Source organism: Balaenoptera acutorostrata, chromosome 16, assembly GCF_949987535.1.
Source record: "Balaenoptera acutorostrata chromosome 16, mBalAcu1.1, whole genome shotgun sequence".
Classification (NCBI taxonomy): Eukaryota; Metazoa; Chordata; class Mammalia; order Artiodactyla; family Balaenopteridae; genus Balaenoptera; species Balaenoptera acutorostrata.
Window position 1 is genome coordinate 58,449,165 of NC_080079.1, and position 23,233 is coordinate 58,472,397.

General features: G+C 44.7%; 1 protein-coding gene across 15 annotated transcripts in view; it reads left to right on the forward strand.

Moving 5' to 3' along the window:
• Nucleotides 1–23,233, forward strand: part of KCNMA1 (potassium calcium-activated channel subfamily M alpha 1) — a 751,659-nt gene that overhangs the window by 374,063 nt on the left and 354,363 nt on the right. For 12 of the 15 annotated variants that reach the window (XM_057531254.1, XM_057531255.1, XM_007166550.2 and 9 more), the window contains exon 3: nucleotides 6,319–6,380. In XM_057531254.1, the coding sequence (XP_057387237.1) occupies nucleotides 6,319–6,380 (62 nt within the window). Of the gene's footprint in view, nucleotides 1–6,318; nucleotides 6,381–7,469; nucleotides 8,111–23,233 lie in introns of those variants that run through there. The other 3 variants (XR_009005699.1, XM_057531259.1, XM_057531261.1) reach the window with 3 other exon arrangements.

Here is a 23,233-nt window from a genome sequence, read left to right on the forward strand (position 1 = left end):
CCTTTCTTTCTTTCATCTTGAATACATCTGCACTTCAACTATTGTTTGGAGTCTTGGTTTCCAGTGAATCCACTTAACGGCATTTTTGTGTAAGAACTTAACGTAAGTCAAATGTAATGCACCAGAATGTGAGGTTGGAAACTTAGGGGACATTTGGCTGTTTAAATGGCACTGTCAAAATATTGGTTTTATACTTTACAAATCTTTTGTTATTTAGGATACCAAAAATACCTTTTTTGGTAGCAAGATTATGTCTTCTCCTATTGAGAACAGCTAATAGTTCAGGGATGAGAAAAACATACTACTAATCTTGCCATATAGTGAAGAAAAAGAAATCCTCTCCCTTTTCCCTTGAGAAAAGATTGAGACTCATTGTGAGCTTCTCGGGGTAAAACTGGCAGAAACATAGGTTTTTTTTAGAGAATCACCGAGGTAGGAGGAGAGCGGGCTGTGTCAGACCACCACTCAGTGCCCTGTAGCAATGGCAGAGTTGAGGCACAGACTCAGGAGACAGCAGCTGGTGGGTCTAGGTTTTTAGTTTTGTGGGATGAAAAGCTACAGGGGCAACTAACTGCGCTACTGGAAACGCAGACTCTGAATCCGAGTGTCCATGGAGTCCACGCTTGTGATTTTATGAAAGAAGCAAGCCTCTCTGACACAGATCAGTGACACACGCTATTGCCATCATGCTGAATTATAATTATGCAGAAGTGGCATACAGTTGGCATAAAAGAGCTCTGCCTTTTCAAGCCAAACATTTTTCATCTTTCACTGTCTACAGTAACCTGTCAAGGTCCCCATTGGATAAGCATCTGTTCTAATCCCGCCATTTCACAGATTGGGAAACTGAGTCCCAGAGACATTATGTGATGTGCTCAAGAGCATGCTGCTTATCGGGGCAGAGTTGAGATTCACACCCAGGCGGGCCTCCCTACTGGAGTCCTGCGTTCTCCCCGCCATGTGCCAGCTACCCCATGCACCTGGTGTCTGCCCTTCCCTGGATCAGCCAGGCGGACCTGGAGCATCAGGAATTCTCCCTTCCTCCTCCTTGGTTTTCCATTCTCCTCTTCCTCTTCCACTGTGGGAGTTTGCAACTGCGGTGGTGTTACTTCTAGGCCCCCTCCTTCCTTGGACTTTGCAGAAGTGTCTATTTATATGTGTAGCATTTATAAAATTCACAAGGACTCCTGAGTAATTTCAACTTCTGGATTCCATGCTAGTTGAGGGCAAAGATCAGGCCTGACTTAGCTATTTCAGTTTTCTATTTCCCTCTCTCTCCCTCTGGACCTCAAGCAGAGGAGTTCAATAAAGGTTGATTGTAGAGTTGTTAAATTTGCCAGACCAAACATTATAATTTGGATGCTGGAATGATGTTATCTCTCATAAACAAACCGTCCCCAGATTGTTTGGCCTTGGGAGTCCTCATGTCTTTTTTTTATATAGTGAATTTTATTGTGTATAAATTATACCTCAATAAAAAAAAGTAATGTGCCTTTGGGATCCTATATCGAAAATTGTTCATTTTCTGAGGGGTCGCTGCTGGCAGTAGCTGGCTAGGCCCTGATCAAGAATGCAGAATCATTAACTAGGGTCATTTGTTCTGCGGTGAGCTGAGTAGAATGTGTAAAACCTGCTCAGGAGAGAATTAATTCATCCTCCTCTCTGTAGTTTTTAGAGTACTCCTAGCACAATTCTCAAAGTGTGCAGGCCTCATACATATGTTCTAATGGGCTAATCGTTAAGGTGACATTTGTAAATTAATCTCTGACTTGAGCTAAGTGGTTTTCTCTAATGGGTTTAATTCAGTGACTCCCATTCTCGGCCACACATCAGATTCACTGGAGGAGCTTATTAAAAATAGAGATATGCGGCCTCCCCCTCACCCCAGTTCTCAATGATCTGGTCCCCCGGTGAGGTGAGGGCTTTTAAGGAAAGCTCCTCAGGTGATAGGACTTGAGTGGCAGCAACCTTTGTGACCCTCTGCTCCAAATCCATGTCTGAAGGCCCATGTAGCCTTATGTGTGGGTTTGAAAGCATTTGGGCCTAAACCCGAAAGCTTGAAACCAGGTTCTAGAACAGGCAGTATCTCTGAAGAGCCAGCTTTCCAGATTCATTCACCTCCATATCACATCAATGGATCTGTCTTTTCCTTGGGGAGCTTCAGTGACCTGAGGGAGGATATTCTGTGCTTTGCCATACTCTTTTGCATTTTTCTGAACTTTCCAAGACATCTGGAAGGTTTTCAGGGTCTGCTCAAATTTCCATCGTGAAGATGGCTGTGGCTTTCTCCTCTCTGCTCACCATGTATCATCAGACTTGTATTTTTATATAATTTTCCTGCTTTTAAAAATTTTTATTATTTATTTATTTATTTGGCCGCCCAGCATGTGGGTCTTAGTTTCCCCGACCAGGAATGGAACCTGTGCCCCCTGCATTGGAAGCATAGAGTCTTCCCACTGGACTGCTAGGGAAGTCCCGTATCATCAGACTTCTTGTGTCAGGTGTTGGGGACAGGCATTCTTTTAGTATACTGTATGTGTGTGTGTGTGTCTGTGTACCTAGCATTCTTCTGTACAAACACATGTCATGTTTGATCTTGGAGTTTTGAAAGTAGATGACTTACGGGCACCATTGTTCCAATGACATTTATCAAACTGCTTTTGTTTTTAGGAATCTGGCACTCTATAAATATCACTCAGGACTCAGTACCACCACACAGCATATGGGTATTTGCAGTAAACCTAAGAATATGGCAGTTAGCACTATGCAAGGTAGCCAAGGTGATTTGGTGAATCCAGACTATGAAGAGTTAGGAAGGCTGGCCGGGCTCTCGTGACAGGCACAAGGTGTGCTGAGAGGGACTGCTCACCTCATCCCTTGTGTCAGACTGTGTCCACACACTCTCGTTTGCGACAGTACTTTGTAAAGTGCTTGGTCATTGTTAGGGGTGTTCTGCGACTCAGCTGCTAGAGGGCGAGTGTTTCCCGGTCTCTTTTCTTGGTCTCATCTTACCACGTCCCTTGGGCTGCATTGCCCCTGGTCCCTGGGACTGTAGTTGCTCACGGAAGGATTCCCAGTGGCCCTCCCCCTTAATGAAGGGATACTAGAGTAGCCATAACACGTCGGAAGAAGGGACACTTTGAGAAGGAATTGGCTGTTGAGATAAGAACCTCTGTCGTTCCCGCCCTTCCCTAGCTCCTCCATTTATGTATGTCCCATCTAGTCCGTATCTTACTATATATTGACTCTACCTGTACCCTACAATTGAGCACTAATTGCATAATAGCATAGGACTCATCTGTGTAAGGGTTACTGCAGAAAAAGAGCATATTTTATGACTCCAAGTGGATTTCTTCCTTTTGTTTTTCCTAGGGCCTTGTGCATAGCAAATGTGAAATACTTAGGTGATTATTTGGGGTGCTCTGTAATGTAACCATTACCGCTTAGGCTAAAATCTAATCAGTTTGTATAGTTGAACTGAAGTTTTTCATTTTTAGAGTAGGATTCTCAGACAGTAGGGTGTTCGCCAGAGAGATAGAGATGAGAGATGCAAGATGAGAGAGAACTAGCCCTTTGCTAGGGCCCTGTAGAAGATTCATCTCTGTTGGATTCGTATTTTCATGGCCAAATCCAAAGGATTGATTCATTATCTGCAGCACCTGGATCCGGGTTGACAATGTAATCAAGCCTGATAAATGATAAAGAGCCATTTAGCAAGTTTAAAAATCTGCACGCATGGTGGCCTCGATACTGAGAAGCAGATCCTGCCCCCCTCCCATTGAGCATTTCGTGCCTGGAGGCAGGTGGGTGGGGGATGAGGATGGGACAGTTCGGACACCCTGTACGTCATTGAGAGTCATCCAGCTGAACGTGTGGACCCAAGAATAAGTCCACTCCTCAGAATCTTCAGCTCCTGGGAACTGTGGAGTCATCTTCCTCCTGGGTTTTTCTCCCTCCCTTATCCTGTCAGAGCGATGCTGATATTTGACTTTGCATCTGAAGAGGAGAGCAAGAGGCCTCTCCCCACTGTCACTGGCTGATTCTCTTAAATAAGCTGCACATTACTCCCCATCACAGAGGCAGCTGGGACACATCAGTGTCAGCTACTTTGTCCCCTCCGATGCTGGGAAATCATCATCATTGCAGGAGAGCTTAGATTTTTGAGCCCGTTTCAGAATGATGCAGATACGGTGTACAAGAACTTTTTCCCTTTCCTTTCCCTTTCTCTCCTCCCCTTTCCCCCATCCTCTCCCCTCATCTTCTGTCTAGCTTTAATGGCCTAGGCCTGCACAGCCCGCTCTGAGAGAAGCTCTGCACTCACGGATGCACATACACACACACAGAGCCAAATTGACAGAGATTAGTCTTGCATCAGCTGTTTATGAATGAAGAAGAGGTCCTTCCCCTCTGATCTGGCCACACCCCTTCTCTTTGCAGCATTTTGAGAATGAGGTCAGGGCCGGGATCTAACTGCTTATGTCTCAGAAATAGCAGCACAGATCAAAATTAATCTTAAGCTACTTGATTTGCTGCCTCATTCAGATAATAGAGGGAAAAGCAGAGGCCTGTTGATGTTTTTGTTTGTTTTTGTGTATAACTTTGCAAGAAATGAATGAATAAATGAATGAATGAATGAATGAGTGCATGTGTGAGGAGAGAGACTGAGGTGAGCCTGCCAGGGGGATTAGCCCTGGGCCGAGGGTAATTACTGACAGACTGCAGGAGTTTCCTTGGATTCAGCTGGAGCCCGTTTCAGTTTTTAACACAAAATGGAAGAATAAAATCAGCCCCGGGGGTGTATTGTTTTAACACTTCCTTCCGTAAGGGGAATTCATCAGATGCTGTGAAACCACATATTCCTCTTATAATATCCACTTGTTTCAACTGTCAGTTGTCTGCTTCGTAGCCCACCATCCACGGAATGGATGTAGCTTCATGGAATTTTGTAATGTTTTAAGTGAATACGTACGCAGAGTTTATTTTCTATCAGCCCATTTGGCCCATGTGCATGTGAACACACACATACACACACACACGACTCCATCATGCCTAATCGTCACATAAATCGGGATTCACCTCTATCCACCAGCCGATGCCACAGGGATGTCAGTTTGAAGATACGCCGAAGAGGCTGACACTTCTCACACCCTTCACCCTGCAGCCCCTTTAGGATATTAGCACGTCTACTAGATATTTATTGCCCCCCGGCATTATGTGTGACGGCGGTGTTTATTTTCTGTTCTCAGGCTTCATTGTTGGCTCTTGGCGTCTTTTCTGTTTTTGTACATCCTTTTAGTTGCGCTCCTAGCCTCCTCTGTGAAGGAGTAAAGAAAGAAATTAGAGTGTGGAGTGAGGACAGAAGTGTCAGCGTCGGCCTCATCTGCTGCATATTCGTTTGATGGACTTTACTGTGGCAGGTATCCTTTGAAGGAGATGCCAAAACTGTCTTTTGTATCAGTGGTGATTAATTTTGAGTGAAGACTGTAAAGAAGAACAACGTTGTCATATACCTAGCCAATCAGCTTACCTAATTTGGCTTCCTGCGCCTAAACTGTCTCCAGAATACCCGAGAAGTAGCACAACCACATGCACACACACACATTCATGCAATGAACATAAATATGCATACGTACGCAAACATGGACATTTATACAGACACCAAATTTGTGCTTTTTGATTAATATTTCTTGTATAGAAACTGAAAGTAAATTAGTGTTTGTTTAGGGTCGGTGGTAGGAACAGGTATTAGCTGTTAATGGGCAGGAGGGATTTTTCCGGGGTGATGAAAATGTTCTGAAAGTAGATTACACTGCTGGTTGCACAACTTGATAAATTTACTCAAAGTCATTGATTGAATTGTACACTTAAAATGGGTGAATTTATGGTATGTAAATTATACCTGAGCAAAGCTGTTAAGAATTGATGTCCCTGTCTCTGAGTTCCTTTGGGGCCTAGGTTACATATAATATGAAAAATTGTATCACTGCAATTTTTTTACCTGCTTTTTTCCCACTGAGGTGTGTTGACTTCAGCAGCAGAGAAGCTGGACCCTGAGATAACAGGGCCAGATAAAACCCCAGTGCCCAGGGATACAAAAGTCTGCCCTGACCCCTGTTGGCCAGCAGTGAGGCTGCTATCCACTGCGAGGTGAGGAGCCGTGAGCAGGGTAGTATGTGGGCGCAGCAAGGGGACGACATTGCCAAGCAGGCCCCTGAAAACACCATGTTCCGAGCTGCAGCTGCATGTGTCCAAAAAGTAAATAAGTAAACTTCCCAGCATTCACCTCTTAACTGATGGTGTTTTTCTCTTCTTTTGCAGGTCGTCTTAGTCTTTGCTCTCAGCATTGGTGCACTTGTAATATACTTCATAGATTCGTCAAAGTGAGTACTCAAATACGTTGTCTTGCCCTCATTTCTAAAACCATCACGAGCCTTTACATTGATCAGTTGATTTACTTTAACACCAACCTTTGCAAGAGCCTCCTGAGTGTGGAAGACTTTTGGAGGAAGGCAGGGCCGTCTGTGCGGATTTTCTGAGTGGGAAAGCAAGCTCTCACGAGGAAGACTACTTTGATTATGCTGGCCTAGGAGGGTGGGAGAGGAATCTGAGGTCATCAAACCTTTTCCCTGGGTATTACTGATTTTCAAATAGCTGTTTCCTGGTGCAGTATTTGCACTGAAGATGTCAAGAGGTCTCTGATGTGAATTTGCAACCTCTGAGAGAGTCATGGTGTCCAGTCGGTGAGGGTCTGAGCCATGCTTGCCGTGGTGGTAGGATCCTTTTCTTGTGAGGGTTTCCAAAGCTCTACTCTTATTGGAGGTCAGCATAGAAAGCCTGCTGCTAGCCTTTGTGCCTGCCAACTGAATATTCAGCTGAAGCATCACTGGCCGGTGCTTCTTGACTTGTGAAGGCAAGGAGATGGGATGGAGGAGTTTGTGACGACTCCCAGAGGCAGAGGCCCATGGCCATCTGAGATTTCCTATAGTGGACACTCGTGCAGACCCCTGGGGTGCCAGCTGAGTGAGCTGGTGCTCTGGGGTGAGCCTGGGGTGGGGTCCGTCTGAGCCATGGACAGAAAAGGCTTTGAAGGAGGCAGAAGGGGGCATTGAGCAGAGCTGCTAGGTGGCAGCCAGTTCTGCCCTGGTTCCTGCACGTGTCACCCCCTCGGTACATCATTTGTTCCAAATGTTCTGTCGCAAGCTTGAAGTTGACAGCATTTGGGAAACTGGAGCTGAGCTGGTCTGACTCCTTGCTGTGGGGACATGCACCTGGCACCTGGATGATGCCTTGAGCTCTTTGCCTACATCATCCACTGTAAGAGTGTTTTTGATTCCCTGAGCTCTCACCCTGCTACACCTGGATGCTGGAGTTTGATCTGAGGAAACCTGCTTGGTATCCCTGTTGGCTCAGAGCCTGGTGTGTCTGAATTTTGAGCTTAGTGTTCTTTTCCTGTGGCTCTTTTTCTGTAGTAATTTCATGCATGCCTAAACTCTGAATTTCTCAGAGTTCCTGGTCACCAGCCAAAGGATTTTGTGCATTTGGGTGTTGAGCCAAAATCATGCCAAGGAAAATAGAGACAACATCATCGCCTGTCTTTGGGAACCAGCCACATCTAGAATATCAGCGGCCCTTCAGCCCATCCCCATGCACGAGGCTGGGCTGCCCTTGCCCATCTCAGGTGGAGGGGCCTTTAAAAGTCCTCCAGGAGTTGAGATTCCACACCCTCTTCCATCAGCTCTTCCTGGCCGAGAAAGAGAAGAGTTTTTTTAAGTTTGGAAAACTCCAATTGGTATGTCGTTGAAGGTAAGCCCCATTTAAATATCTCCTCTTAATAATTCTCGATCATATTTGAATTGAACCAAAGATCTTTTAAAGCTCCTGGTCTTACTTCTGCATTTTCTCCCCAGGGGTAAGGAGTATTCTCACAAGTCATGGGGTGCGTACCCTGCCAACTTCTGTGCCGGGGCTCAGAAGGTAGTTTCCGGCATGTAGTCTGTGAGCCCCAGCAGGCAGACCCTCACGTGGAGGTGAGTGTGGTGATCGGCCAGAAGGACAGATGCCTTGGCGCCTTCTTTCCTTGTCTCTTCCTTTTTGCTCCTCTGTATTTCTCAGAAATAAAATGCTCTTGTAAGATGGATTTGAATTGTGTCCTTTTTTTACAGTCTCTACTGTGGGGTGGTCTTTTGCTCTGTAGATTTTGGTGTTCTCAGCTCCACATGAAAGGAGGGAAAGGAATAGAATCTCCCAAGGCAACACCCTCTTCCCTGGATGCCCTGCACCACTTCAGTGTCCTTTGGATTTAGTTATGATTCTGCTGAGCCTGGGAAAGCCAGTACTGGGAACCCTCTCTGGTTCTGGTTTCTTTTATGGACTTGCAAAGAGTCTATTCTAAGGATGGACCTTCGGTCCTGTGCTCAGCTTTTCCCAGCAAAAATGCCAAGAATCTTAGAACCAAGACTGTCTTCACTCTCCCTGGGGACTATTTTAGCCTCATCCTAACCTCAGTCTTTCTTCTCTGTCACTAAACTGAGTGGTTTGGCATAGTGAGCTTTTTTGTTTATAAGAAGATCTTATATTTATTTGTGTAGCCCTTTCTACTTTTCATTGGAATTACTACATTGGGTTCTGAGGTCAAACCCCAGGAGTTTGTCCTATGGGGGAACTCATCAGCATAGTCAATACCAAGGGTCTACTATCTTCCTGGGGAAAGCCAGTAAGGATGCTTACTGTGTAAGTAAGGGGATGAATTAAAGTAGAATCTAAAAGTTACCTCCACGATAAGCCATAGATTCATTCCCAGGAATGAAAAAAGAGCCCATTAGATAAATTATAATCAAGCCTAGTAAACAAGATAAGAAGTTCTATCCACATATAAGATGCAAATGAAAAGCGGGTAAGAAAGCAGAATGTAAATTCTTAAAATTCATCCCTCCCTTTCATTCAGAACTGTCACCGGTTTTACACACTCGTGGTTTGGCTAGCCATCTGGGCATCTTGGAAAGAGAGCTTCAGACGTCTCTTGGAAGTTATGCTAAATCATCACCCTGGGAAAAAGTACCTAGTATTCTTCAGATGAGTTTTAGTTAGTATTTATACTCTTCAAATAAATAAATCAAAAGACAGTGCATAGACTTTCCCTTGTGTGAACCTAATTGGGCAGACATGGTCCATGAAATGGCTTGTCTCGGTGAGTTTTAACCAAAATGGTGGGGAATGCCCCAGCAGCACAAGTTCAAGATGTGAGGCTCTCTGACCTAGCCCTTTAAATAGTGCAAGGAACGCACATTAATATAGAAAACAGGCTCTGTTGGTCGGCTCTGCTAACTCACTGTCAGGGCAGGCCAATGCAGGTTATATGAGTAGACAGGCAGTTCAGATAAATGTCAAAATTGGTGGGTTTATGATCTTCTTAACCTTTCAAAGCTTATTTCACCATCAAGAGGCAGCAGGTAAGTCATTTCCAAAGACTTCTTCTCCCAAACTTCTTTCCTTTTCCATTGTTAAGTCAAGATGGATCCCTGAGTAGGTCTTTTACCTTCAAGGGTTTGGGAAGCCCTTCTTTGGGTCTAATTTTCTTAGAGTGGTCGCCACAGAAGAATCACTTGTGCAGCCTCAAGTGATTACTATCTGGCCGAGACAGATTGTGCTCAGAGCTCCTAGATTGGAAAGCCAAAGAGAATTCCATGAAACTATGTTAACATTATGCTTCATCATCGCAGCAGTAGACTTTCTAGAAACACCCAAGCAGAGGGAGATGTTCCACCCAGTCTTTGGATGGACACAGATGTCAATTCCTTAACAGACACAGAGAAGCATTAAGCCCACCACACACAGTAGTTCCATCCCCCCCAAAGACATTAAATGGCTACATGAGGCAGATACTATCCCAAAAAACTCCAGTTCTTTTTCCTTCTTTTTTTCCTTCCAGTTTTATTGAGATACGATTGACATACAGCACTGTATAAGTTAAGGTGTACAGCATAGTGATTTGACTTACGTACATCATGAAATGATGACCCCAATAAGTTTAGTGAGCGCCCAGCATCTCATATAGATACAAAATTAAAGAAAAAGAAAAAACATTTTTTTTCCTTGTGATGAGCACTCCTAGGATTTACCCTCTTAACTTTCATTCTTTTTTAAAGGTGCCCAATTTAAGGCACTCCAACTTCTAATTTTGACGTCTCTTGATACCTACACCCCCCCCCCTTTACTCCCACATACTCTGATCTTCTGTGAAGCAAAGATTTTTTAAAAATTGTACAACGAAGTCAGAAGTGCCCCGAGACGCCCCGTGGGTGATAATGTCACCGTTGCTGGTCCCATCCCTGTCTATTTCCTCCCTTTGACATAGGATCAGTAATTCTTCTCTAATAGATAAAGCAAAAAAAGAAAAAAGACCCAAAGATGTCAGTGTGAGGGCAGGATTCATGGACTGCATAATGCATCAGTTCCTGCTGCTTCTAGAATTTCAAGGGAAGAACTTTGGAAGAGGTAGAGGCTCAGGGCCCTGGGTATTTGCATTTTTTCCAGGGGTATTCTTGGAAAGGATGACTCACCTGTGTGAAGATATTTATCCCTTTGATTCATGTTTAAACTCCACCACTTCTTATGCTGCAGTTCAGTGGATTATGAATATTTAACGTTGCACACACGGAAAATGAAGGTCAAGTTCTGCTCACTGGTGACTTCAGTGCTGGCTTGTGTCTCTAAAAGGCATGCTACCTGCTGTGAGCGGAGTAAAGCTGAAAGGTTATACACTGTTAAATTTTTCCTTAATGACTTTATCTGCTCCACAATGGCTGGTACACAGTGGGGGCACCTGCTGACTTCACTGGTCTTTGCTCTCGGCTTCTGGTATCAGCAGTGCTGTTTTGGGGGGTATGCACATTAGGAAGGGGAAGGGAAAAGCAGCACAAATTTTGGAGAGCATCCAAAATTTGGACCAGATTCCAGGCTAACAGTGGTGTTGCGATGTGAAAGGGGCCTTCCCCCAGTCGTTAGAATTTTACATTTGTACTCAGTGATTCATTCATTTTATATCCATCCATTCATCCATTCATTCGAGACAGCTTCAGTGTGATCATGCTGAATATTTTCCACATGGTCAAATTGCTTGAGGTTGGCTGTGGTTAAAGAAAACTATCTTTAAGATTGCAGTAGAAATTGACCAGATTGTTTTCATAGTCTCTAAAAATAACGTGGGCATCATTGATGTAATGGGATACCAAGAGCTTTAACAGAACTGGCTAGTTACCCCACCATTTTACCTGCCCAAATCTTCACACAGCCAGGCTCTAATCCCTTTGCCTAGAAATTCTCCTTAAAAGGGAAGAGAGGGCCGGGCGGTGGAGGGAAGAACGTTCACTGATCCTGTGCTGTGTCAAGGTATAGCGCTAAGCACTTTAAAATGAATTATATGTGCAGTCTCATTAAATTCTCCTAGCAACTTGATAAGGTGGGTACTACGACCTTTCCCACTTTACACATGAAACTGCAACATTTGCCCAAAACCACGCAGCTAGTAAGTCGTGGAGCCAGGATTTGAATCCATGTGTCTGAAGGCACCTCTCTTCCAAGTCAGGAAGTAAAATTCCAGATGTGGAAGTGACTACGTGGGTTCAGTGAGATGTTTCAAGGGAGGTCACGTAGCCTCATCCTGCCAATTCATCTGTCTTGTTTTCTCATTTGTTCTTCATCTCCCCATTTCGCACCTTTGGGGCCAAGTCTGCAAGGCAGCTGTGCTCACGAGGGTCCTGTGAGCCTTCTCACTGGGACGTGGGGTGTGTGGGCCATGTGCTGTCTCATGTCTGTTTGGGCCTTGATTCATTTCTTCCTAAACTGTGGCTCAAAAAATACTCTCTTCCCTTTCATCTCAGTGGAGTGGCAGCATTTGTGTTGGACTAAGGTCAAGTTAGCAAAGAACAGGGAAAGTTGATCATGTCTTAAGGACCCCTCCGACTTACGGGATTCTTTCCTGGTGGAAAGTCCCTTTGCCCTCCCCATCCTTACCTAGGTCTCTGAGCCAGTTATTTGGCAGACTAAAGTAGATAACCAGAGAGGCTCTGCGTCCCCATTAGTTTCTTTTATCTCTTTAGAGAGTTGCAGGGTATAGTTAATTTGTTATAGTTTTGCATTGTGTGCTTACAGAGTTAGTGCATTGTGTGCATATCAAACCCGTGGACTTTAGGAAAATTTGATCCCAAGGAGGTTTCTTTGGAGGTCTTTGAAACCATGTAAGATATCCAGCCTCCACCTCCAGTCTTGTTATTACCCACAGTGCACACAGGTGTTGACCTCGTAGTGGGCACCTGGCAGAGCTGTGAGGACAGTGTAGGTTACTTCCACGATAGTGCATTGTAACCTGTAAAGCACTGTGAATGCTACTTTCACTGTCACCATTGGCACACCCCCTGCCCCATAGCAGGAACAGCTGGGCAGCCCGTGGCATCGAGAAGGAAGCTCACCATTTTATTCTGGACCCAGTTCCTTTATGGAACCTGATCTTTCTGGTAGTGTTCTGAGAAACCTGCTCCAGCTCTCCGCCTTTATGCCCTTTTTGAGAAGTCGTGGCATGCATTTAACCTTTGTTGAGGAAGTCAACACAAATCGCTGTGTGTGTAAAGCATCTCCCTATTCTTTCTTTTTCCTTTTTAAATACTCCCCCCAATTTTCTCCATCCCTCACTGACATTTTTACTGCCAGGCTTTGGTTTGGAAAATTATGGGTAGGGAAAGTTCAAGGGCGGGATGTTCAGAACAGCACTGCACATCTGTGAAGGGAGCACGACAGGAGAGCCAGCAGCTGTTGAAAGAATGGCATGTCAGATGGTGGAGGAGGCGAGCCCACTGCAGGCTGGGGGAAGAGGAGACGCCTTCGGGGCAAAGAGGCTGTAAATAACTCCCAATGGGAAGTCCTGTCCCCTTTCAGAATTTAACCTTGAATGGCAACCCTAGATTCTCAGGCATGGGAGCAACCCGAACTCAACCATCCTACCTCATCTGGTTTTGCAAATGGCCCTTCTTTCATCAGTGGGCTGTAAACCTGGTAGAGAAGACGGGTGTGCCAAGGGGATAAGCACTCTTGTTCCTTCCGTCTTCCACGCTGTGCAGTGGTCTCGGCTTCCGTACTCACGTCTCACTTTGAGGGAGACACAGAGGCTCCGCATGCGACCGCACTTAGAAGCATCAAGGGAACTGCTCATCTTTGGCGTTTCCTGAGGCAAAAATCAAGGGCTGTTAGGAGCGGGAAGGAAGATGGAGCTAGACCTTCCAGGCTTACTGCAAAAGACAACGTTAGAATAAAACGCTCGAACTTGAAGAGGCTTCAGAGTCCAGCCGGTAACACTGTTCCCTGCCCCTCAGCGTCCTCTCCTGCCGAGTGAGGGCTGAGTGACCTTCTCAAGGTCACTCAACCAGCCAGGGGCTGAGCTAGAGCCAGAAGTCAGAGCTCTTCCTCCCCAGTCCAGTCCCTTCTCTACTTGATCTTTTGGTTTCTTTCTATTAAATAAAAAATGAATAAAGATGTGATAGTGAATATTATCCATTGACTAGCAATGCCAATAATGACCTTTTACGCAATTCTGGAGTTTTAGGCTGTTATCTTGGGGGAAACTTTAGGGACATGGAAAAGAACAAAGATAATCCCAGGTGGAAAAGACCAAACCCAGCCAGGTGGGTGCTTGGGAGATTAGTTTATTTCATTCCCCATTGGCAAGAGGCTTTGAATTTCTTGATTTTGTGGTCCTGCTTTTCTTTCTTTCTTTCTTTTTTTTTTCCTGTACTATTTCAGAGGGGAAGTAAGAGTTCAGCTCTGTTGTGGAAGGTTGACCAGGCTGAATGCATTGGTCTGGCCTGTTTGGAATTTGTTACACATAACTTTTGAGGACATTTTGCCCCACTGCTCATTTGTTTCTCCTATGAAAACACTATCTGATAACTATTTCTATAAATCCATATCTTACTCTACCCTCCAAAATTAGAATGAATTATTTCTTCTCTTTTCACCACTCTCTAGAATTTAAAAAGAAACCCTTGGATTATCTGACACTCTCTCAGCCCTCTGCCTTTTTTTTTTTCTTTATAAAGAATGATTGTTTCAGGGCAGATGAAGAAGATGCATTCCCTTTAAGACCCAGTTAGCTATTTGTGTCTTCTGCAATTAACATGTGTGTATACCACCAGAGGGCTGGATCTTCTCCCCATTGCGCAGCTCTGGTCCTTTACCTAAAGCCACAGCCAGACATGCATTCAGAAACTGCCAAGAGATCAGTACGGAAGCCAGCTGGAGGGAAAGGTTAGAGCTCAGAATGGTTTAATCCAAACTCAGGGACAGAACTCATGCTTAACACAGCCATGGTCATGCTGGGGTGTGGTGCTGACTGGTACAGCTTCATCACGGGGTTTGTGGGCTGCACACAGACGTGACCTCTGCCTTTGCTTTTATTCCTCTTGTCCTTCTTCCTGACAGCCTGACAAATTAAAGCTTTGGGGAGACCCTGGTCAGTGATGAGTTATTTGTGTTGTAAAAATAGAATCCATTGCAGTAAGGATGCCCTTGGGACTTTCTGGATGTACATGTCACTGCTCCCAGCATTTGGGAGAAGGGCATGTGTATGTTTGTGTGTGTGTGCATGCATGCGTGTACGTAGGGGACAATCCTGTCCCACCTATAAATGGATGGGAAAGCGTAGCATGGGAGGATTGGCCACCAGTCTCATCATAATAACAGAGATGGGGCTGAGAGCCATGTACCTTAAAGGTATCAATAAAGTAATAGATGTATGTTAAGTACAGACTCTGTGTGAGACATTTTTCTAGGTATTAGGGGATTTCAAATACTATGTATAAGGCTAGATTCTTTTTCCATCAAGATGTTTAAATTATGTATATTTTCACAAGATTCAGGAAGTCCAGCCATAAAAATGAGGTAACAAAACAAGATAACAAGTGAGGTATCACTAGGCTATATATCATCCATTTCTAATATGAGCTTTGCTAACAAAAAGTGCTGGAGGTTCAGAAGCTGAAAAGATCGCTGGATCTTATAGAGTGTTTTGGCCCTGGGGAGATTTTGAGTTGAGGAGACAGAAAACTCAGTCTCCCCCCACAACCTTTAGGAATCCATAGGAGGGGCTCTCATTATGGCATGCACTTTGGCCTCTTGGATTTTGTTTTCAGTCTGTGCTGAGTCCAGAGAAGCCCTGCCTTGAAGTTGGCCACCGAGATTAAGGACTGAGAATGCTTTCAGAATGGCATAACAGAATCAGAAAAGCAAACTGTCTTTAGTGGTGGTAATACCTATTCTCCAGTTGCACATGATGAAAACCTTTGGACACTTTCCAGAAGTGGCTGGCTGAAAGGCAGCTGCTCTGTCTTTTTGAAACTGAGGTCAGGGTGTAATGTGCCTTACAGGGGCCTCATTTATGAATTTGCCACGTGCAGAGCATCCAGGGGCGTGGGGGGATGACAGTCCTGGCTAAAAGTGAGGTCATGCTATGGGCAAACCCGCCACGGCTCAACCCGAGATGCTGGCCTGGAGACCAGCATTTGCCTGGAGGGCTGCACGGTGATTTTCGTGGGCTCTAGGTACTTTTGCCTTCTTGGGTCTCTTTCTCCAAAAAGAATATTAAAAGTTATGTTTTACTGCTGTGTTCCTATAAAGGTGAGTATAATCCAGGCTAGAGTCATTATGACCTATTCATTGTTATATTTATTGTTTTCTTCTGGTTTTAAAGAAATTGGAATTCAGCCATTTTTGTGGTTGGCTGGAAGTGTGGTGGGCCCTTGGCCTTGGGTCTGCGGTGCCTGATGGAGAAGTTGGCTCTTTTTCCTCCCTTCCTGTCAGCCCCAGCCGTCTGGAAATTTTCACAGATAAGAAAACATGCCCAGAGACAGACGCCTCTTACCACACCCCTCCCAGTGTCATCTAATTGTTTCAGATGAGAAAACAAAACTAAACATTCCATTTCAAACCACGTCTTATGACTTGGCTTTGGGAAATACTAACGTCAGCAGCCCATCATTTAATCAAAAATGGCACCCGTGGATATGTCAGTTTTTAAAAGAAAACCTAATAATCTTGCTTTCCTGTTGCATTTTGGAGACACATGTGCTTTGTCCATTCTTATATCTGAAAATGAGTCTTGCCAGTGTAAGAGGTCTGTTCACTGAAAGTACCATGGTAAAAAAGACCATTTCCTGCACTGAGGTTTGCAAGCTCAAGTAGAAAGGGGTGGGCAGATGTTAGAAATGAGACAAGCAGGTATGTGAGGTCCAGGAGGAGCTGAGAGCCTGAGCCTTCCCTGAAATGACTTCCCAGCTCCGGCTGACTGTCCCCAAGCAAAAATGCAGACTCGTACAGGCAGATCTTCCCCCGTTTCAGAGAGAAGAGAAGAAATTGGGCCTTCACGTTGAATCTTCAGTTTTAAAATATTGCCCGTGACTCCACCACTTTTCAAAGTACTCTATGGGCCAGACAAAACACCTCCGTAGGCCGTTTTCAGTCTCTGTTCTAAACTGTCTCTCTTTCTGGTCTTGAATTAGCTCTGCTCCCTGAGTGCCAGAAAATATTCTTAACTCTTGGACCTCTGTCTCCCAAAAAGGGGCCCTTCTCTCTCCATGGTGAGGAGTCCTTGGTCTCCACATGCCCCAGCTTGTTTCCCATTTAACACGTCTTCCAACGCTGCAAAAGTGAATGTCCACCTTTCTCTAGGCAAATACTGTATGTCACAGCAATAAATCACCCACAACTTACTGTAAATCCCCAAAGCCGCATATCACTAACTCTACATCATCCCTGAAAATAACGTCATTAGGGCCTCATAAACATACACTCTGTTTATTTAAGAACTGCAAGAGTTTTTTAAACATGGTTGCTGAGTCACGAGAGTGTATTTTCCAGGACATAAATGGAAGTGAACATAACCCCCTTAAATTGTCAGATTCTTTATAAGAAAAGAGGCCCAAATCTGTCTGTTCTACTAGTGTATTAACTTGACCAAAACAGAGTTGATTATACTAAGCGTGTCAGTGTTGATCATTGCTCGAGACTATTTTCTGACTTGCTCGGCTAAATGGGCACATTGCATGAACCTTGGTTTAATTTCTAACATATGTGGGTATGAAAGCATGGGTTAACATAGATAAACCCTGGCTGTAGTTTCATCACCCTTAAAGTTTCCAATTTGCTGAGTGTTCGGGTCAACTGATGAAACTCTCATGTTATGACCCCTTCAAAAACAAAATCGAAAGCATCTCTGGACCTTTCTTCCCAGATATGGTCTCAAGTCTGAGCCATATCGCTATCTCCTGACTTTTCACTTTTTACATGGAAACTTGGCAGTTAATTTTAGGATAGCATTAGGCTCTGCTTCAATATAGAACCCAGAGCTCAGATATTCTCAGAGCTGGAAAAGAGATGACCATTCCATTATGATAACCCTGATTCTAGTAGAGCTGCTTCATCAGTCTGGTGTCCAAATGGAAAAAAACTCATACTACCTTTCACTGATCATGATTCTCTCAGGAGGAAACCATAGGTAGGGCTCCAGGGTGGTCTACCTATTAGATGTTGGAATCTACAGTAAGGCATTTGTCCTTCTCAACAAAGATATTCTACCCATGTTCCTAGTCATGCAGACCTCCTATTCAGACAGAGTCCCCGTTTCTTGCTTTGAGAGCTGGTGTTTTTACCTCGTCCTCCCAGCCCCCTCAGAAAATGCAGAAAGTGAACCCACAGCCCAGTTTGAGATGCACTTGATCTTGATGCCCTAGAGGGAACTGCGGAGTCCGTATGGAGAGAAGGGTGAAGAACATGAGGCTATTGGATGACTCCACCTGGCACATTGTGCTTTTTGCTCTAGCAGCGGGAGCGAGTGGGCAAGGAGTGCATTAAGGAGTTTGCCCTCTTCATAATAGCATGAACAGGAATAATGAGGCAAGGTCTGTAAAGAGCGGCATTAATAATTGAGAAGTGCTCTGGGCAGCCATGCGGCCTGGCTGTGCCTTCGAGCACAGTCTGTTATCAAGTACGTGGTGAGGCTGGGGGGTAGGCAAGGAGGGGGCACGTGGGGGCTCTGTGTCTCATGCATGCGTGTACGTATGCTTGGAGGAGGACGAATGAGTAACAGTTGGGAGCTACGGCAAGTAAAATGATAGAAAGCACTGTGTGTAGATTACTGTGTACGATGGTGGTGGTTCTTCTGTGGGTCAAGCACCTTTTTGGGGATTTGATGAGCGCTATAGGAATTTTTGCCTGCCAGGGACCCTCGAGTTGGTCCATGAACCCTAAGCTAAGGATCTCTGCTCTGTAGATGATCCTTGGCTCCTCTGCTCACTCATTACTGTTTCTTGTGCCATTAAGATCAAGTGGCAGACAGAGGGCAGTCTTCATAGCCAAAGATTAAGCGGAGATTGATGGGGAATCCTCTCCCCTTCTGCCGTACAAAACACGTCTCAGTGTGAGTTTCTCTGCAGTGGATATCCCTTCTTGCGTCATACCCTTTCCCCCACTGCTTTCAAAATCTTGAAAATGTAGGGGCAATGCTAATGAGACTAGGGAAGGGAGGCCCTAGACCCCCCAGCTATTCCTTTAATACCAGGCAACACGGAAAGCAGTATGTAAAGTGGGATGGGTCTATAGGGCAGAGCCTAAATACTCTTTGTTTTCTGCATCTCTCATACATTGTGGGTAAGCACCTGTTTTTAGGGGAAATTTTCCTCCTTGATCTGTGAGTCAGGGATGCAAATAATCTCCAGCCAAAACCACTCCTTCTGAGACCCAGCTCTGGAGCACCAGGACCTGGGCATCGTTGGGGTGCCCAAACAGATGCAAAAAGCAGCTGCCACCTCTCCTCAAGGCTGTGACTCTTCCCCACCCCTGGAGAGTCGCTGGGGACCATTGTGGGTGCATCTGACCAGCCTTCAGACCAGTTTGACAGAAAACAGAAGAGTGGCTTCTGAGAGAAGCCCCATCTCCCCTTAATTCCCTGCCTCCTTTAGATTTCTTGCTGCCCTCACCTGTCTCCAAGCCGGTCGACTGTGACAGTTTAATTGGTGCAGTGAAGGCAGGATGGGGAGAAGCAGGCAGGGGTGACAGGCATTCTGGAAGACGGAGATTCCCCAGAGATGAATGAGGGGGGAACCCTGACAGACAGGCTTGAGAGGGCTGCGTGCAGGCAGAAGGTCACTGACCCTTGCTTGGAAAGAGCATTGAGTGAAGAGGAGACTTTTGCCAGCTCCCTCCTCCCAGAGCTGCCTGGGCCAGGATTGTACATTCATGTGTGTTGTCGATACCCCGTCCACTGAGGGGCAGGGAGGTCGGCTGGGGGGCTCTGGCTGGGAATGAGAATGGGTGGAAAGGAAAGGCAGTGCTGCCCAGTGGTTAGCAGCAGGCTCTGGAATCAGACCTTCATGGACTTAATCCTGCTCTACCACTTTAGTGCTGTGTGTCCTTGGGTAAGCTGGTTAACCTCTCCCAGCTTTGTGCAGTAGGGTGAAAATGGTGATGAGGGATGATGCTTGTGCCTTCCTTGGAGCAGTGTGTGGTGAGAATTAGGTGATGCATGTAAAAGCTCTTAGTATACTACCCAGCATGAAAGTGGCCAAAAAAGCATTAGATATGATTGTTATTGTCCTTTTGAGGTTTGTTTTGAAACTTTAAATCAGGTCTTTAAATAGAGACACGATGTGAACACATTAAAGTTAAGGGGACAAAAAAACCCAAGATGTATTGCAAAGCAGTGACGTGATTAATTATCAAGGTAGTGGGCAAGACCTGAGTGTCTTAAAACTGCAAGTCTCAACTCGTTACTGCTTTGTAAAAGCATTAGAGTGGGCCACAGCAGTCATCTTTAAAAAAGGGAGATTGAACAGCCTTAGATAAAAATATTGCTCTGGAAGGTCAATGTGATTATGTGAAACTTTTCTTTCAGTAATATATACAGATCTCTATATACTGTGTAAACATAAGTGTGTACTGGTTTGTGATGTAAGGTTTATTTCTTCCTGTGGGTTTTGCTAAAAAGCAGTTTGAGAAGCACAAGCTTTGAGTCCAGAAGAGGGCATGCTTTCTGGGCTGCAGTAATTTAGGGCATCTTCAGAGAGGAAGGGAGACTAGGTCTGGGTCCCCAGGCATGGGTGGAACTTAGATAATACAGAAGAAGGGGAGAGGGTAAACAGTCCACAAGACCATTCACTTCTGACACCAACTGCAGGTTCAGGGAGCTCGCCAAACCACCCCCAGCTTTGATAATTTGTTAGAAGGACCACAGAACTCATTGAAAGCTGTTATGCTCACAACCAGTTTACTACAAGGAAAGGATACAGATTAAAATCAGCCAAGTATATGTGTTAGCATACGGTATTTGTTTTTCTCTTTCTATATATGGAGTCTAAAAAAAAATCGTTCTGATGAACATAGGGGCAGGACAGGAATAAAGACACAGATGTAGAGAATGGACTTGAGGACACGGGGAGGGGGAAGGGTAAGCTGGGACGAAGTGAGAGAGTGGCATGGACGTATATATACGCTACCAAATGTAAAATAGATAGCTAGTGGGAAGCAGCCACATAGCACAGGGAGATCAGCTCGGTGCTTTGCGACCACCTAGAGGGGTGGGGTAAGGAGGGTGGAAGGGAGTCGCAAGAGGGAGGGGATATGGGGATATATGTATGCATATAGCTGATTCACTTTGTTGTACAGCAGAGACTAATACAACGCTGTAAAGCAATTATACTCCAGTAAAGATGTTAAAAAAAAAAAAAAGTGAAAAAAAAAGAAATCAGCCAAGGGAAGAGATGCACAGGGCAGACACAGGGAAATACCAAGCACAGAGCTTCCACACTGTTCTCTCCCTTTGGAGTCATGACAGTGGCACTTTTCCAGCACTGATGTATAACAGCGTATGAGGAATTTTGCAAACCTGGGAAGCTCACTGAACCTCGGAGTTTTTACTGGGACTCAATCACATAAACCTGGGTGACTGCTCACGTGGCCGACCTTACTCTTCAGCCACTTTGGAGCTTGACAGATTCCACGTGACCCAAAAGCTTCCACGTATATCACACTGTTGGAATTTCTTGTGTGGTTTACCACCCTCCCCCTGCTCCCAATCTTATTGTTACCACCTGGCTGACCCAAGACCCCCCAGGCAAAGACTTTGTTCAGACATGACATCCCAAGGACTGAGAGAATGCCTCCCAGCAGCTGAGGGCCGAGGGCAGACTTCTCTTGGGCAAGGCTAGCATCTTTACAGCAGAGTCAATGGGGGGACTGCGCTGGCTGGAGGAGGGGTCTCTCTTGGAGAAGACTGGGGGTGGGTCTTTCGATCACACGCATGAATAGTAGAGGAGAGGGAAATACCACTTTAGAAAATGTGGTGTTTCCCCGGTCTGTTAATGTCAGCAAAATCACCATTGAATGTGATTATCTGTCCCCTCGGTCCCCGTGTACACCCAAGCTGAATAACTTGTCAGGTGAGCCTGCAGCTGGTAAAATGAAACTGGGCACAGGGGCCAGGAAGGGGGCTGCTGGATGCATGCTCCCCACGTGACCGAGCTGCCCGGGGCGCAGTGGACCTCTGTTTTCACCCCATTTGCTGCCATCTCAAAGCGACCAGGAGTCTTCCTGTGCCCTGTTCCTTTGCAGACCCAATGGATGGGTCTCCAGGTGCCCTTGGCAGCTTTGGTAAGGAAAACATCTGTCTCCCTGCTTCAGTTTAACTTCCCTACTACTGTAAGGCTTGATGAGGTCAAAACCAGAAAACACTGAGGCCTCAAGCTGGGGATAAAATGCAGATCCGGTGTATCATCAGGCCACGCTGCCTGCTTGCCACCTGACAAATGAGACAATCTCCAGCCAGGGACGGTTTGTAATTGTGCAATCAAATTAACTTGGATTTCAGCTTAATGAAGTGCTTAATGTCCCGAATGAGGCCGAGCCCTAATAATTAGAGAAACAAACTGGACCCCAGGAAAGCAAAGAACAGACTTCAGTTAATGCCTATTAGTATTAATTGTGCTTGCAAAATAAACCTTTTCAAATATTTATCCTCTCATGTGAGGCAATCCAATAGTTTTGCTGTATTTTTGCTAAGGGGTTTTTCTGCTGTGGCTCATCAACAGGACAGTGGAAAGAACATTTTACTGGAAATGTCTGCTGAACTCTACATCCTAGGACATATTTCTTAACTTCACAGGATTTCAGCTTTCTCAATTGGACAATAAGAAAAATCCTCCTCTCTTTCTCTGTAATTCCCATTTTTTCCCCCTAGAAGTGTTTTGTTGTAGTAAAACAACTGATACTCTGGAGGCAGGTAGACCTGGTTACAAATCCTGACTCTGTCACTTACTAGCTGTGTGACCTTGGGAAAAAATTAACTTCTCTGAGCCTTTGTTTCCACAACTCTAAATATGGATAATAATCATTCCTGCTCCTTAGTTCTGAGAACAGTAAATGAGATACTGCACATAAAGCACGTACTACAGGACACAGGACATACTGGCACTTATTAAATCTGATGATGATAATATAAATGTGAAATTATTTTCAGTATGAATTATACATCACTAACTTGGTATCAGTAATTTTTATTTTCATTAAGATGATGATTTCACTCTTGTTTAGAAAATGACTGATGATTCAGTAATTAACTCAAGAAATATTTATTGAATGGGTATTATGTGCCAGGCACTACATTAAGCACTGGGCACTTACCGATTGTAGTGTCAGAGGGAAACGGGCAATAAACACGTCGACAAATAAATAAATAAGTTGATGATCATTGCTGGGAAAAAATAAAACTGGTGATCGGAAAATCAAGGTTTCTTAGCTTTTTTCGTGCTGAGGACTCCTTTGGTGGTCTTGTGAAGACTATGACCCCACCTTTCACAATATTTATAAATGCATAATATAAAAACATTGGATTACAAGAAAACCAGTTATATTGAAATACAGTTATCAGAATATAAAAACAAATTCATTATTGAGGATGTGTGCTTCTTGATTAGTGCATTATCAAGACCAAGAGCAACAGTTCTAATACACCCCTATAATTTTAAAGTAGGATTCATGTAAATGACATTTTGAGATATCTGCCTCTGTTATAATCATATATGTAACTATCTGGGATTTTTTATTGATAACAAAGTTAGAAGTATCATTAATACTCTTCTAGTTTGTCATTCACTTTTATACACACACACACACACACACACACACACACACACACGGA